The following is a 17393-nucleotide window of genomic DNA, read 5'->3' as shown; positions in this document are numbered from 1 at the left end:
TATCCTGGTATCTCCCATCCATATTTAGCAGATCACCTAACAGCAATAAATCTGTGGGCAAGAAACCGGTATCGATTTGTTTTTGCGGAAATAATGACCTGAAAAAACCGGTATTTATTCATTTTTGTGGAAAAAATGACCCCAATTTTTGTGTTGCGTGAAAGAAACTTTGAGATAGGAAGACACTGGTTATTTCAGATTTGCGTGAAAGAAACTTTTTTATTAGACTGGTAAAAGACAGGTACATGTGTGTTTTTGTGTGGATTAGTAAAAATAACAAGTTCCAAGTAAAACAGAAACCGATTTTATCAAGTGGAAGATTATCATCAAGGCCTTGTCATTTTAACCAATAAAATTCATTCTACAAACTAAAACAGATTAAACGCTCAAGTAGTAAATTATAAATAACAAGTTCAGGGTTATATATATATATATATATATATATATATATATATATATATATATATATATATATATATATATATATATGAGTAATAATTCTATAGGATTTTTTTCTACCTATGTGTGTAGAATCTCAAAGGATTACCATTAAAGTTGGCACAGATTTTTAAAAAAGTTATTACATGGGTATGAGACTTGATTTTTTTATAGATCTGTGTCAAATTTAGTGGTGATCATTTGGGGTCTTATATACATAGGTGATCCTATAGTATTCTTTTTCACCCATGTGTGTAGGATTTTAAAAGATCACCATTAAAGTTGGCATGAATCATTAGAAAAGTTATCACATGGGTATAAGACTTGATTTTTTTATAGATCTGTATCAAATTTAATGGTGATCATTGGGGTCCTACACACATGGGTGGGGGAGGTCCTATATGAACATTTGTCTCTCTTTTTTTTTTTTCTCTCTCTCTCTCTCTCTCTCTCTCTTTATATATATATATATATATATATATATATATATATATATATATATAGCTATGATTCAATGTAACGGTTGTATCATAGTATAATGCAACGACATTTCTAGAAAATCATGTTTGTGGTATTTGTATGACCTCAAATTTTGAACACACTCTCTTCAGCTTAATAATCAATCGTCCAAAATAAAAGTTCAATTTGAATCTTAGATATGGTCAAAATGAGTCCTCTTCAAAAATAAATTTAGACCATTCATTTTGTGAATTTCAAGATCTTAGTCTTTATAAATTCAAATCATTTTTTTCTTTTTAAACATTATTCATCTAATGATAATAAAGCCATCCAAAAAAATTGCAAATGAAAAAATCATTTTGAGGTCCAGATCTAAGCATCTCACCAAAATGAACGGGGCTAAAAAAATACTTCATAGATTGTGTTTTCAATTTTTTCATTTTTTGAGATTGTTCATTAGAATGAAAATAGTGTATATTTTAAAATTTGGATCAAACAAATGGTCATAAGATGGTTTTTTAAGGTTGTAGCATCATATTACTATAAAAATAAGTGCATGTAAAGAACTTTAATGTGATTTTTGGAAGTTTTACAAACATAGGGTAAAATATACGAAAAATTACAAAAAAACCCTTAAGACTACACTTTCTATATAACTTACCACAACTTATCTTTGTTCAAACTTTTTTTCTCGAAACAATCTTTCTATGCAAATAACCCCCAAAGGGAAAAAGTTCATTTTTTTTTTTTTGCCAGATTTACATTGATTTTTGGACCCCAGTACTACTTGCTGGAACGTAGACTATCGGATTGAAACTAAGTACTTTCGGATTGCCCTTTACATAGTGTCGGAGTCCTGGAATCGAGTAACATCTATTGTCAGACCTCCAGTAATATCTATTGTCGGACCGCATAGTGCCAAAGTTCTGGAATCGCGTAACATCTATTGTCGAACCTCCATTAACATCTATTGTCGAACCGCCCATTGCAATTGCCAAACCGCCTTTTATACAGTGCTCGAGCTCTACTGCCGAACCGTACTTTACACAGTGCCGGAGCCCTACTGTCGGATAGCACTTTACACCGTATCGGAGCCTACTGCCAAACCGCTCTTAGACAGTGTCGGAGCCCCTATTTTGGTGGGATACAGGAGAGAGAGGTGGGTAAGGTAAAAGTAAGGGAGGGTAGTTTAGGTATTTTTTATTTTTTATTTGGTTGGGGTATTTGCATAGTATATTTTGGGAAAAAAGTGAGACAAAAAGTTAGGTTGGGTGTAAGTTGTATAGAAAGTATAGTCTTCGGGTTTTTGATAATTTTCCCTAAAATATAGCTATATCTCATTTTTTTCGAATTGAATTCTTTTTTTGTTTAAGTCATTTTTCTCAAGGAAAAGTTTATTCAAGGCGTCAACTTTCTACATAGAAGTAAGGTCCACTTTAAAAATATACATATAAGTAAAGTCCACCTTAAAAACACACTGGAAAATGATCATCCCGGCATTGGGAACCCTTCGAGTTGAGCTCTCAACCTTGAGATGTATGAAAATGGAAGAAAAAAAAAAAAAGACTTCAAAGTTTTAAAATGGTGGATCTTGTAACATTATCTGGTCTATTTTCAAAATTTTAGATTGTTTATAGATCTACTCAATCTATATTATTCGTTGAAATTTAAATTTTTAGCATTAAGAGTGAATAGATTTTTGTGCCATTCTACTATACTCTGAGCCACAAATTGTTTCGTAGTTATGTTTGTTTGTAATTTGCTTTGATGCATTAAACATTATAGCCAATAAAGTTTGCGTATATAAACACACACTTCAAAGCACATTGTATATTTATCTGCAAAAGAAAAATTGTTTCATGCGGGCTGGATCACATTTCTACATATGCGACCCAAAAAGTGTAAAGTATTCATCTTAAAGGGGATCAATTCCTATCACAGTCATTGGGCATAAGCTTTTTAGAAAGGGCTGGGTCCTTGACGGTAGTACCAACGAGCCCTATGATAAAATCTCTGAATCCATTCTCACCAAAGGGTAGGGACTCAAATCCTCCAGTGACTTACCTCTTTTTTTCCTCTCATTGACTTCTCTAAAATTGAGTACATTTTACTTACCCAAAAAAAAAAAAGTATCCATCTTAAAGGTAGATGCACGTAGGTGTTTCATCTAAAAACAATGGAAACTAACGGTCCAAATGTTTTCTTATTAGAATTATTATTTCTAGTAATTAAAATTTATTTATTTATTTATATTCATGATCTTCATGTTAGAGATTACATGTCCTTAAAAATTAAGTTTTAAAATCCATCTCAAAAACAGATTTATTAAGAAGCCCACATTTCTACATATGTGGACTTGGCCCTTTGCATGTTTATTTTATTGCCTCTAAAATATTTAGTAAAACCACAAAAAATTATTTTACAAAATATAGAAACCTAAGATTGGGATTAGAGTGGGTATAATCTGCGAAGTAAGTTTAGATAAAGATAAGGTACTGTAGTTTATTGTTCAATTAATTTCGTAATAAATGTTTTCCATTAAAAGAATCAAGATATTTATATTACAGTTAGAGATGAAGAATAAATTGGATTAGGTGGTTAGTTAATTTAAATTTCCACATTGTAAGGTCCCCTTGAATGGGCACCCTATTCTCTCCATCTAGTCGTGGTCTAGTAGAATGCTTGCGTGTCCCTACCCTCATCTATATCTTGCAAAAAAACAATATTATTAAAATTTAAGGACCGGAGAAACTTCCAAAGAAGATAATCAACTTTAAAATACACAAGTTCAAATATAAGACGAGCTAATTGAAAAGAGTTTATTTTTCCAATCAAATTTTCTATCATATATTTTTAATAAGTTTCGAATCAAGAAGAGATATAGATTGAATTGAATTAGGTAAAGGAAAAGTACAGAATAAGACCATTTACCTTTAATACGGTGAGACATTAACTTTGATCATTGGATGTGAAATTGAATAGCTGCAATGATTCTATTAAACAAGCTCAACTTTCAAAAGAAATTTTTTCAAACTTTGTGGCACATCCAAACTATCAAACTTCACATCACATGGTTGCAAGTAATTGTGACCACTTTATATCACAGGTAAATGGTTTCATTGTATACAATCCCTTAAGTAAATTATCGTAAGCTCCAACATTGTAATATCCGACTGCGATGGGTACCTTTTTTGTTGAATGCTATATGTCCCCATCTTTTTATTGTGACTTGACATACTAGGAATAAATATAGATAGGGAGATATAACATAAAAAAATGCATAGGAGACCATACACATCCATATATGTACATACACAAATGCACATGTATAAATATCTTCATAGTTTTTTGGTGTAGAAATGACTTTATACTAAAATACAACTAAACACAAATACACAAACAAATAAGACTCATGATTGTGTATATGCATTTGGATATAAATATTTATGTATGTACACACCTTTTGACATACAAAGGTGCACGAGCAGTGTAAGATCAGAGAAACACACCACCAATCCCAGTCTCTGCTGACAAAAGCATTTAATAATTTATTCTTTAAAGCCACTGATTATTCACAAATGATCGCCATAATATTATTACAATGAACATACATTTCCCTTGGCCCAAAAAGGGTAAAAAACATAAATAAAAAAGCTACAAAAATTTGAACCAAAGTTAACAGCAAGGCAGCTCTTGTGGCACCCAAATGGCAGTGCGAAAGCTACGTGTTTATGGCCTTCAGATTCTCCCCACTAATCTCCTTGAGGAAGAAAGGAATACATTCGCCTTTGCCTGAGCTGAAAAGGTGTTAAAGAGTTGAACCAAGCAAGCTGAGCTGAGCCAAACTAAATCGAGGAAGTATATTACATGAAATGGTGTACATTGCTTCCTGTGGCAAGCAATGACATCACAACCATCTGAATGATGTGAGTGACAGTGTTGATTGCGACCACTTCAACCACCCGAGAATGTCATTGATGAGCATCTGTTGGCTGATGAAAAGCCACTTGCGAATGCGCAGTTAGAGCATTTAGTCTCTGCTGGGGACAATCAGCCCAAGTGAGTTCCAAGTACAGGCTGATTTCTGAGGATTGCTGAAAGAAGAAAAGGAAAAAAAAAATATATTTAATTGATATCAAACACATCATAAACCACAAGGAATTTAATCAGCAAAGTACAAATGCCAATAAAAAAAGTAATCATGGGGTTTGCTAAGATGTTCATTCATTTTGTGAGCTTTGTTGGCATGTTAGAAATTTACACGAAGTGCCTCGACATTTCATGCAGTAGGCAAATGCATAATGGAAATTACCAACAAAGTGAGGGAGAACTTGTCAATTATTGGGTGGCAGTGATTATGCAGAGTTATTCCGGAGCATGCTTAAATACGGTGTAGTAAGCATATTCTCATTCTACAATAGCATCAATGGAGATATGAGGAATAATATTTTGATTTTTTATTGGCAAAGAGATCCACATTTGCACACAGAGACATAATCACATGCATATACATGGATCTATACTGTGTACACGCACAGATTTATGAGTGGACACACATAAGAATTGGGGAAAAAAACCAAAAACTGAGTCATTGAGAATTTAGATCCTCAAGGTATTCGGTAGCACTTATATTCTACTTTTTTGGTATTTGATGTTTTCCATCTTGTTTTTAAAATATGGAAAACTTACCTTGATAAAGGGACCAAATTAACTGAAGAATCAGAGCCATCCCAGATGAAAGCTGATGAATATCTATTTTCATAACAAAAGAAACAGAATATAATCCACACATCGAGCATGGCACATGAAGATTGATATAAACATCGGCACATGGCTCTCTTTTTATTTATTTTTTCCCTTGTTTTGATTAGGTAACATATCCACAAAGAGTATCAGTAAAATTTTGTTGATGATTGCCAGAGGGCCATAAGAAAGGACAGTAAACATGAATCTCAGTTTCAGTATATTGAGAAAGAACTCTACATTGCTCAATATAAATATAACTGAAAAATATACAAAGGCACACCTTAAAGCAACGCCATGATCAGATTGGTTGGGCAACTTCTCCTTTCAGTTCCCTCTGAATCAATTTCAGAATTTCCATAATCTGCCAGAAGGAACAATAAAAGGGTTCAATAAAATTACAATGATACAAATAAGTGCGTCCATACAACAACATCCAAAACAAATCATTGCTACACTGCCAAAAGAAGAAAAATGCATACTGCAAGAATTTAAGCTGTTGCAAAATCACACATTCTACACTTGTAAATGAATATGCTCCAACATAACTTCAGAAGTATAAGCCAACGAGGAATATCAGAAAAAGCAAAAAGAGAGAGCAAAGACAAAAGCAAAACATGTCTATATATCTGAATCATCTCACCCCCGGATAATGTTGCAAAATAGGTGAATAATGATCAAGTGCGATGTATATCTTCTCAAGGAGACTGAGAAGTGTATCAACTTCATCACCTAGCAAATCAACCTGAATCAAAAGAAATCTGTGTAAAAGAGACAGCTACATCAATACATAAACCTTTAAATCACCAAAGGATGCAGACTCCTAAATGTATATCAAATAAACGAATTATATAGGCACATGGGATACCAAGAGAAATCTCAATAAAATAATATTAATACAGCTATTTACGCTTGTAACTAATTCTTATTACCATTCTAAACATAGTTAATATTAAGTTTCCTGTGAAATGGGCCCATCAGAGTAGCAGCGAGTGGTGCTCCCTGCAACACCTAATACTCTCAATGATTACTATCACAAAATACTTTAACTAACAAATATAAAGCGATTATTGCAGTCCCCAAGCTTGCAATCTCCATGAGGGAAGATGGCCTCTTTCCCTGCCAACGAGGGAACAAAAGTGACATGTGGTTACTCTTTTTTCCCTGAAGTTGGATATCAAGAGGAGTCAATAGCACCTCTCCTACACAAGAGAAAGGCCGACAGCCCTTCTTCCAACTATACTTAAATAATTACTTAAATAATTAATAATAATCTTTATATAATTATGAATTATACATCCTATGGTATTTAATGATCGAATGATTACAACTGCAATAACTGATCAAAAACCAAATATAATGATATATTGTAAAAGTCACACATGGATAGATAATTTATCCATGTAAAATATTTTTATATATAACATCTTTGTATATGAACGTGAAATAATGATAAATGTATAAAATTGTACATAATCTATAAAACTACAAGTAGCATTGATATAATAGATCGTACATAACTAATATATCTTACTCCAACAGAATACGATTCATAAATATTCATAAAATTAATGAAAAGATTAGTATGTATGCACGTGCGTGTGTGCGCTTTTGTGTGTGAAATCTAAAACACTTTTTATAAAAATTTATAGTTAACACATAAATTTTGTTGAGAGAATTAATGCACATTAAATTACATATGACTATATTAAGAATGATGATCTTCATTCAAGCACAACTGCACAAGCAAGCGATCCAAAAACAAGACTTACAAGTTTTGTTCTGGAGTATTAGCTTACATCTGAGCAAAGAATATGAACACATTTCTTATCAGCAAGATATGTAAATATACCATACATGTTTTCAATAGGTGAATTTACTTATTTATTATGCAATATATTTGTTTACAGAATACAGACAAACAATGCACAAATCAATAGACTCGAATACTTGCATTGTGTTTGTATTATGACTTATATTACATGTAAGTAAAATACTCATGTTATATGGATAATACCAGTGCCATTAAGTAATTAATATGAGCTAATATTTGCGGGTAATGCATGATTACATATTTTAGAGAGGGTATATGATAGTATTTAGGATTGATTTTGAGGAAGTTTTAAGTATTAGGCATGTGAGGATCATTTATAGTCAGAAGATTTGGGAGCAGAAAATTCTAAATTAAAACACTATGGTGGTCCATTAAGGCCAGGCCATGTGATATAGGTTTGAGAAAGGCACCACCTTCACATTGTAGGGATCATGTTCAGATGACAAAAGTGCAGATACCTTCCAGTGCACTGCTGATTATAAAGAAAAATTTAAATAGGAATAACATGTTGCCCCTTCATGCCATATGAATCAAAGTAATATAGACATAATGAGTCAAACAGGAAATCTTTGGAAGATTTGGTAAAATTTCAGAGTCAAGGATACCTACGACCCTTGCCAGCACATGCAACTGGAATTCATAGCTAAAGAATATGATAGACTCAGATTATGGCATGCAATCAAGGCCTTTATGGTACATAAAAACATGCATGTACTGGAATGGACCCTTGTACTGAGCCAGCAATTCAAAAATAGCACCTCAAAGATTAATGTTTTAAACTCCAGAAGAACCATATGTTTTCAAACTGTTCCAACTTCCAATTTTTATGGTTCTAAATGAACATTGATTAAATGAACATTGATTAAATGAACATTGATTAAATGAACATTGATTTACTTAGAGAAATTGATAACTACAGAATTAATCTTTAATTATATGCCGCTACAAAACCCAAACAACAAATGGCAACGAAAGGTCGAAATGAACAATGGTTCTTTCAGGAGAGGGAAAAATGAAAAAAAAATCTTCCAAGATTAAAGACAATGCCACAGATCTCAAAAGATAAAAGCATGTTGATGCTCATCCAAGATACCTCTACTTCTGCCTTTTGAAGGTCAGAATATCTTCTTTCCAAACCTTGTTTGTACAACAAATTCTTCTTCCTAAGTGAATTAGCATGCCGAACAAGTGGATAAAATTGTTTGTTTAGGTTTTCTAACCTGAAAGAAAAAAGAACAATGTAAGGGGCATTTACCTTTAACATTAAACAAGTACAAACTATAGCATTTTGCATCTACTGAGATGAACATGTTGAAAAGCATAGCATGCTAGGAAAAGCCACCAATCCATGAGGTTATATCCATTTGCAACCCTTTATTTGTGATCCAGACAAAGAATGAGTAACTTCCTAACAAAGCATAAACTGTCTATGATTCAACTTTCAAAACCTATTGTTATTTAGCATTTGAAAATTAAGATGATGAAGATGCTGCTAAAAAAATCCATCCATGCTTCCAAATATTTAAATCATTGTGAAATCCATGAACAAGAATAAAATGAAAAAGAAAGTGATTTATTAAGAAAGAGAAAATTGAAACTTTTTTAATTACAAAATACTAATAGCTATTTCACAAATAATTCATAATCACATAACTTGTGTAAAGTAATTACTTCTACCGACAATGTCAGGTTTGTAATGTGTTCTTCAATCAGTTTTACTTCTAGCGTCTTCAATCTTTTTTTTTCTTTGTAAGTTAAAAAAGTAAATTACCAGCTTCATGTTCTTCAACCATCTTTTTATTCTTCAAGGGTACTTAAAAGTCCTTACTCCCTATACCTATTTTTATGGATAACTAAGGGAAATGCTCTCTCTCAAAGTCATAACCCCTTATACCAATTCGCAAACTCGCATTTTCTATCCCTCTATCTTCCAAGACTCGAGGTGTGTTATACGATTTTTTTGAATGATTTTTTTAATGTACAGATCTGAGCACCAGCATATGGCTGCCTACACCCACATCTCATGGGTTTTTTTTAACATATTTTATATCTTAATATATTGTAACCATTTCTTCAGGAAAGAAAAATAAGGGCATTGCTGTGAAAAATAAATTGCATCTCGGGTGCAATAAAAAACTGCAAGAGAATACATTGTTCATGGAGGACTAAGAATCTCAAATGAAAAAGAAATCCTGATTCACTACTGGGTAAGTACACTGCAGTGGTAACTTCTTTGAGATCAGGGAAGAAGAGATAGTGACACGACCCTAGGAAACAGTTTAAAAACATAGTTAATCTCCTAGGATAAAATGTTCCAATTTGAGAATGACTAATCATGTTGTAAAGAATCACCTTCCATAATCAAGAAGCCTGGGTAGAAGTGGAGGGAAATCATCAAGCCCATTAGAACATCTCTCACTTAGCACAACAAAAACTTAACGCCTTACAGTCCCAGATTCCATAGGGAGCCATGGTCTAAGCCACCTTCTTCCACTCTAAATCCAAGCATCTCTGAAACCAAAAAAATCATATATAGTCAGAGACTGAGGAGATTTAGGATCCCCAATAACTCTCTTGCACCTCGGATATCTGCTATATAAACCATTGAAAATCCCACAATTTCTCAAATTATTACCATAGGGCACATCTTTTCATTGAATAGGTCTGCTCTTTGGCCACAAGCAATTCAACCATTGAATCATTAGAGACCAGGCACACTATCAAACTTGGTATCATCAAAGATACCTTGACTAAACCTGAGAGATAATTCCCATCTTATTTGTGTAGGTGCAAATGTAGGAGACACAGTCAGACTCTTTAGCATCCAAAACTCTTTAGCATCCAAAACAAGTACTGGAAGTATGTTGTCATGCCTCTGGAAGTCGTTAAGAGTAACTTGAATGCACCCATCAAAGGAGCCTAGATGTGACCTGCCAAATTTCCCTTAAAAGGCACTAAGGAGCTAGCATGCAGAAGACAGAAATTACTCCATTTCCACAATCTCTAGTAAAAGCTTGAGTCATGGATGAGTTGTTTCTTAAGGCACCCTACTAAGCACCCCATCTCATCTGGCAATTAATAAGCCTTCTAAAGCATTTCACAATACCACCAAATCCCCTCCTCTCCCCACAAACCTTACTAGCACCTAAGGTGTTGAACTCAATTTTTAGACAAATATGAAAAAAAGATATTCAGACGGCATCACAACAAAAATCAAACTGAAGCTAAATCGATCCCCAGATCCTGTTCCTAAACTTTGTTCTCGTGGAGTAGATCTCTTCCTCTCCGAGCCCAAGAAAACCTACTACATGTACCCATCTCGCTGATCCCCCAGTTATTTTACTCACAACCATTACTTCTCCCCACCACTCTAGCTGACATTGCTCCAGTCAAATCAAAGAAAACCAAAAAAATTGTCCAATAAATGCCTTATCAACATCAGCCATCATATCCCAGGCATCCCTAAACCTTAGACTTGCGAACCCGCCCCCCATCTGACTACATGATATTCTGCTTTTCTGCCACTAGACATTTAGACCAAGCAGGTATTGGATTAGAAGATTACCCAACATAGATTTGATGAGGGTAGATGATAAGAATTGGCGCTTCCACCATCAGGCCTCCGCTCTAATTTCTTTATCAATGGATACCATGGATTTTCCAAGGCATGTCAACAGATAGAGGAAGCCCTCTGTGTTTACCAGGTAACCATTTTATTTTACAACCATACCAACTAGTGGATTCCTCAACCCTAAAAACCTCAACCCAATGTCAAGAATGATACTCTCACTTAAATTGATTCTCATTCCAAGCACCTCAAAGTTGCCTCCTCAACCAAACTAAAACTCTAATAGGCCTGATTATTGGGTCTTGGCGGGTTAATCCAACGTGGTTCACAATCTAGGTCCAACTTCTCAACCCATCAAGTCAGCTCTGGGCCTAGAAATATGAACCTGACGATAGAGTCAAGTCCGGTGTGGGTCCAGGCCGGACCGAACCGGGTTGGGGGTTACCTAACCAGATCCAGTATATTTTTTTAACATTTAGAATAAATGAATAAATCTAATATATTTTATGAAATATATAAAACATCTTATATATAAATTCTACGTTTTTATATTTTGACCGTGATCAGAGTCAACCAGCCGGGTCCAATTGAACTAGACATAACCAGGTCAGGGTTAAGTCCAGGTCGACCCTTGGACTCTATCAGGTCAGGAACATACCCAACAAACATCCAAATGAAGTCCGTACTTCACAAAGCCCCTCTTGTATGGGCATAGGTCTTCTTGTGTGCAGCTTTATATGGAGTTCAGGGATACCATTTAAAATGGTAACTTGCTATAGAAGTATGTAACCTACCATTGATTGAATAGAGGAATTTGGTATTACTCGAACTAAACACCAGGCTAATACGCTTTAGGTCCTTAATATGTTCCAATTGAACCTTGATCAACATAGCAAAAATGGCATTTCTGTATTTTTGTTTCTCATCTCTTGTAAAAAGTACGGTCTTAAGAAGGGTGAGGATCTTAAACTTTCCCTTAACCCTTCCCAAGCCCGAGTAAAAGAGGTGGGTTGTGTTAGGTAGGTAACCAACGTAAAACTTTGCCAAAACTTTCCATGAATCCAGAATATACGTTATCTGCTTATGCTAGGGTTTCCCATAGCAACGCGTAGTACTGGAACCTAGGTACAGTGAGAAATTAGCAAGAATTAGCTCGGGCGGGAACCAGGATTCATGTAACCAATCCCAATTAGTTGGGAAAAGGCTCTAATAGTGATGATGATCTACTCTTGTAAGAACCAAACCAAATTAGCATTAGGAGCAAGATGATCTTCCCTCCTACAAGACACTTTCATACCTCCATAGGTTATCACCTCGCTATCCGCCAAAAGCCTTGGAAGATAGTGATCAAGTAGTTGTCTTTGCCTTAAGCCTCTGTCTTGCCAGCTTCTTGATGGTGAACTTAAAATGTTGTGCACTAAGATATTTTAAGGAAACGCCCTTAGACGCATTTTTATGAATCTTCAGGTATAAGTAATCCCCATTATTCACCAAGTGACTTAATGAAACTATAGCATAAAGCAAGTTTTGACCACAATCTAGACCATTAATAGTTTTTAGAAAGGTTCCAGGTCAAAGATCTTAAGTTTAAGAAGCTAAGATTTTGATATTCTCTATACAATGTGCATGACAGAATGAATTCTGTAGTCTAAACATTTGCGTCTAAGTTTTGCAAGTCAGAAATTACCGACAGACACACAATGGTTTCTTCCTTTGGAGAACCCTAAGTCAACATGCCATACATTCAAAATGGTTTACAGTTAATACCACTCTTCAATAAAACTAGAAAGATACCAATCAATGTCACATTGACACAAAAACAAATACGCCTAATGTCTTATGATGTTCTGAGGCACGTGCAACTCATCTTGATTTGAATGTGCCACTTCCAGTTCTCAAGGAACATAACACACAGGAGAGGCAGAAAGTGTGATATGTGGCTGTATCCTTACACGCCGACATGCAACAAAAGAATCTAACCATTGGAGATATACAATTATTCATTTGTCTTCCCATATTCATGAATATACACAGCATCATATAGTGATTAGGAATGAATAGATTTCCGCAAAATGGACCAGTATCCACCTTGGTGTAACTACCAACCACTTAGGTACGTGCATCTTTCACACATGTGATACCATCAGTTCAACTGTTTGTTAGATCGCTTTATTAATTAAAAGAAAAGTGAGTTATGATAATTTATTAGGCCTAGTAATATAATCTAACATGATGGCAAAGCCCAACACATAGATAGGTGCCATTCCCACTACAAGGTGACCAGAAAAAGAAATCATAAAAAGATAAAAATATTTCAAACTCCACAAGATACATGAAAATTTCAATAGAAATAAAACACACAAAAATAGAAAATCCAGCAATGCATCGAAAACAGCATTCCTTAGATACATATGATCATAGCCCAAGAAGCCAAAAAAAAATATTTGAAGCAGGAACACACTCACAGAAGTTCATTCCAATGCATATATAGAAAGGTGCAAGGTTTCAAAAAACGCAAGAGTCGCCCGCCTGCCCCACCTGAACGCCCACCCAAGTACATCCGCCCATGTAGGGCCGTCTAGGTCTAGGCGTGCGGTATTTTGGTCCAGGCAGCCTAGGTGCCGGGCGGACCGTTTTTTAAAACATTGGAAAGGTGGGTCTGCTTGATCTTATAGCACATACCTTAGACTATTCTTCCCAATTCCTTCATATATTCTGTTTTGTAGTACAATTAGTGCTCTGAACAAGTCCTCAGCAGATTTTACAGTAGCTTCCAACCGTTTCCTTTGCTCTTCCTCAGCCATCACAAGTGAACATACTGTTTGCTGATTGTTTTGAACTACACCTTCAAGAAAGGATATTTGTTCCCTTGCTTTCCCTAAGTCATTCAACGATTCCGTAAGTTCCTGATCTAACTCTTTCATTTCTAATTTATAAAAGCCTACTTGCTTCAAAGCTTCCTTCAATCTCCCACTCACAGAATTCAACTCTCTATTCTTCTCATCAATTACTTTCTCTTGCTGATCTGATTGTTCCTTGAACATGTTAAGCTCTTGAGTCACTAGATCAAGACGCTCCTTCTGTTCCTTCAATGCTGCACTAGCTTCCACTGCCACATTCTCTTTCTCTCCCATCAAACTCAACAATGAAGAAATTTCTTGCTTGAACACCTCCTTTTCTTTAATGTCTGAGCATATTGCCTCCTCCTTCTCTAAGAGTTTTGTCTCAAGGTGGTTCAGCCTGTCCATTTCTTCACCATACTTCAACAATGTAGAATTTACATAAGCCTCTATATCCCTGATTGCTCCTTCATATATGATGGCATATATCTCTTCTATGACTGAAGCCTCGATCAGAAAATCGTTCGTAACACCTCTGAATTCAATACCCAACTCACGAACAACATCCTTGTATACCTCCTCTCTAATGAAAATTTCTACATTTAGATCTTCTATATCACATCTAAGCTTCTTTATCAGCTTGAGGAAGTTTGTTTCTGTCAATGAATGAAGGGACATTTTATTGGCAGCATCTGAAACCTGGGATGAGAGGTACTTGACTTCCTTATTTTTATCGGCAAGCATCTCTCGTAAGTGCTGGTTTTCAGAAAGAAGTTTATCCTTCAAGGAGCACAACTTTTGGTAATCTTCTTCAATTAAAGCTAGCTTGGCAGTCTCCTTGATCATGTCATCCAACTTTATAACGGCCTCTGTGATCCTTTTCCGGATACCATCAGATTCCTTATCTCTCCTCAATGGTGAAGACCCTTTTTCTTTAAGGTGTTTCCTCTTGAGACTAAAGAAAGCTTCTGTTAGCTCATGCACAGTAGACTCATAGTTCCTCTTCATCTTGGTCATTTCACTTGTAAAATAGGTCATTAGCTCTTCCTTTGACATGTGCCTCAATTCCCCAGACTCAGGTATTCGATCAGGGTTATTTTTGGGCTCTTTGAATTTCTCTAAAGCAATGGCCACATCATTTTCCTCACGAAGGACAATACCAGGGGAAAGGCGATTCCCCATGACATTATGGTGGACCTGGTTTTTCTTTTCAGCATTACTAATTTGCTCCTCAGTGACTTCTTGCGATCCATGCGAGAGTTGTTGGCCTGGTTCGGGAGCAGTTAAACTCCTCAATGTTGCATCTAACTCTTGTCTCAAGCTTGAAATCACATCAATCTGCATTGAAAGCTGCTTTCTATGGCTATCAGCCACTTGACCATTCTGTTCCCATGAACCTATAACTGATTTCCCTTGGAGCTCCCCCTTCAAAACTGGAGCATTGACTTCTTCGTGTGCATCAAATTTCCACTTCCATTCAATTAAGTCAGAATCACTGACCTGTTCCCAAACCATGTCCAACCCATTTTTTAAGGAGTCATAAACTTTAATCATATGTTGGAATTTATGGTAAATCTCACATGGATTCAGTCCCATATCCTTAACTGAGGATCTAGCTATTCCTTTCTCAACATGAGATTTCGAAAACATTTTAGTCATGTTATCCATATGGCCATTTAATGAAGAAAATTCAGAAATACCCATCAAGCCATTAACTGCAAGCACCCTCCCATCCTCAATTTCTTGCTTCATTCTCCTCAGATGATCTTCAATTGCCATCTTAAAACTTGATTTTGGCTCTTCATTGAAATGCTCATGATGCCTTGAAGTAAAGACTGCTTGAACTTCCTCTATCTGAGATGTTTTACTGTTTGAATGATTGAGTGAAGCATTCAAAGAAGCCATTTCTTTATCCTTATGCTCCAAAAACCTTTCTAACTTGGCTACCTCTGACTTGGATAAACTTAAATTTTCTCTCAAGCTTTCAATCTCGGCTTCCTTTTCTGATATTCGCTCATCAGCCTCTTCTTTCACTGCATTTACTATTCCTTTTACCACAGAGTCATTAACCATTCTTGAGATAATTAATCTATTTGCAAGGTCGTCAAAGAATGAATCTGTATCATATGGAGCGAGGAATCTTTCATAAGAAGCTGAATCGTCTTGGAAACAGTCATTCTCCTTGAAGCTACTAATCAATGGCAAAAACCCTTCGGATGCTTGGATAAATCCAGAGTCCATTTCCTCCAACTTTCCCATGTCCATAATATCCATACTCACTTAGTATTTCCAAGAAAACTTAAGCAATCTGAAAAACCCAAAATAGACGTCACTGCATTGACCAACCAAAAAATTTTCAAAACCAAATTAGTGTAAATGAACGAAACATAATTACAAAGCAATTCGTTAAAAAGTTCCGCTAATGTGTAAAAAGCCCCAAAACCTCGTAAGTACAGCCCGACACTGAACTCTCAAATTACTAGTCAAACACACAAAAATCTAATAGAAAAGACATCCAATATCTTAAACTGGGAGAAATCCCAACATAAAAAACCAGAATGAGAATAGCTCCCAGAGACAAAAGGCTTGAGAAATTAACCAGATAATAACCATAACACCCCACCTTTCCCAACGCAAGAATTCCAAAATCCCTCGGTTTCTCATAAAACTGATCTTGAAAATCTACTTAGTATGTATCCTTGTGACCAGTCAATTAAACGGATTGAAGGAATAGCAACTAACGATAAAAAATGTAAAAACAATAAGGAAAGGATTAACTTCTCCCCTATATAAATCCCAAAATCAAGGCACGAAGTCTAGAATAAAAGCCAAAAAAAAAAGAAAAAGGAAAAGATGCGCTCGCTATTTTTAACACTTCTTTTCTTCCAACATAGAACATGCACAATTATAGAGTTCAGAAAAATCCACCAACAAAAACATGCTCCAAACCCAAATAAGAAACCAAAAACTTTATAAAACAAGGAAGAAAATCAGTCCCCATTCCAAGAAGATGAATGAAGTCAAAAGAAACCTCAAAATATCATTCCAAACTAATACAAAACGCATAATTGAAGTTTTACAATTCAATACATGTGATAATGATAACAATTTAGGACCAAAAAAAAACTAAAAGGATTAGACAAATGGGAGAAAAGTGGACACACTGGTACAGAGCAAAGCAGCTCCAAAAGCTCTCTGCAACTTCTAAATGGAGAAGCCATTACAAGTGAGCTAAAGAGAGAAACAGTGAGGAAAAAGACTTACCTACGCAATAGAGAGAGAAGCTGTCTGGCTCGGTGCTAACACTGACGCAGAGGAAGATAAATTTAGCCGTTAGGGTCCGCGAGACATTCGCCATGGCCATTAAAACCCTAACCCTAATTCCTTCCCGCCATTTTCGCACCCTGCAGTTTAAGGCTTTCCATTTTCTAGGGCTGGAATCACTCTCTCTCTCTCTCTCTCTCTCTCTCTCTCTCTCGCTCTACAATTTCCTCTCACCCCTAGCTCTCCC

At 35.4% G+C, this 17393-nt stretch overlaps 1 protein-coding gene across 11 annotated transcripts; it reads right to left on the bottom strand.

The window, feature by feature from the left end:
• Positions 1-4422: 4422 nt before the first annotated feature.
• Positions 4423-17393, bottom strand: LOC18435902 (myosin heavy chain-like protein). Of its 11 annotated transcripts, XR_016048864.1 has the most exons (8): positions 17147-17393; positions 13725-16214; positions 8568-8694; positions 6284-6385; positions 5924-6004; positions 5587-5649; positions 4765-4991; positions 4423-4689 (listed from the first exon to the last, which is right to left on the bottom strand). XR_016048864.1 is itself a non-coding variant. In XM_020668235.2 (6 exons), the coding sequence occupies exons 2-5, from the start codon at positions 16154-16156 to the stop codon at positions 5942-5944; spliced, it is 2724 nt and encodes a 907-aa protein (XP_020523894.1). In that variant the 5' UTR covers positions 16157-16214; positions 17147-17393; the 3' UTR covers positions 4423-4991; positions 5924-5941. The 11 variants fall into 11 exon arrangements, 2 of the variants coding, with proteins under 2 accessions (XP_020523894.1, XP_006845998.1); XR_016048867.1 differs by having other exon boundaries at positions 4423-4991; positions 6284-6401; XR_016048863.1 differs by having other exon boundaries at positions 4423-4991.

The sequence above is a fragment of the Amborella trichopoda genome, chromosome 2 (genome assembly GCF_054954075.1).
Source record: "Amborella trichopoda isolate Santa Cruz 75 chromosome 2, AtrichopodaSantaCruz75HAP2 v2.0, whole genome shotgun sequence".
NCBI lineage: Eukaryota > Viridiplantae > Streptophyta > Magnoliopsida > Amborellales > Amborellaceae > Amborella > Amborella trichopoda.
The sequence above is the reverse complement of the archived record's forward strand: the minus strand, read 5'-3'. Positions and strand labels throughout refer to the sequence as shown.

Excerpts from the sequence above, each read along its gene's own strand:
- LOC18435902 (XM_020668235.2), bottom strand. The coding sequence starts at position 16,156 with ATGGATATTATGGACATGGGAAAGTTGGAGGAAATGGACTCTGGATTT. Across the intron at positions 8,695-13,724 it reads ATTGGGAAGAATAGTCTAAG|GTTAGAAAACCTAAACAAAC; the intron begins GTATGTGCTATA and ends TTTTTCTTTCAG. Across the intron at positions 6,005-6,283 it reads TTTTGCAACATTATCCGGGG|ATTATGGAAATTCTGAAATT; the intron begins GTGAGATGATTC and ends TCCTTCTGGCAG.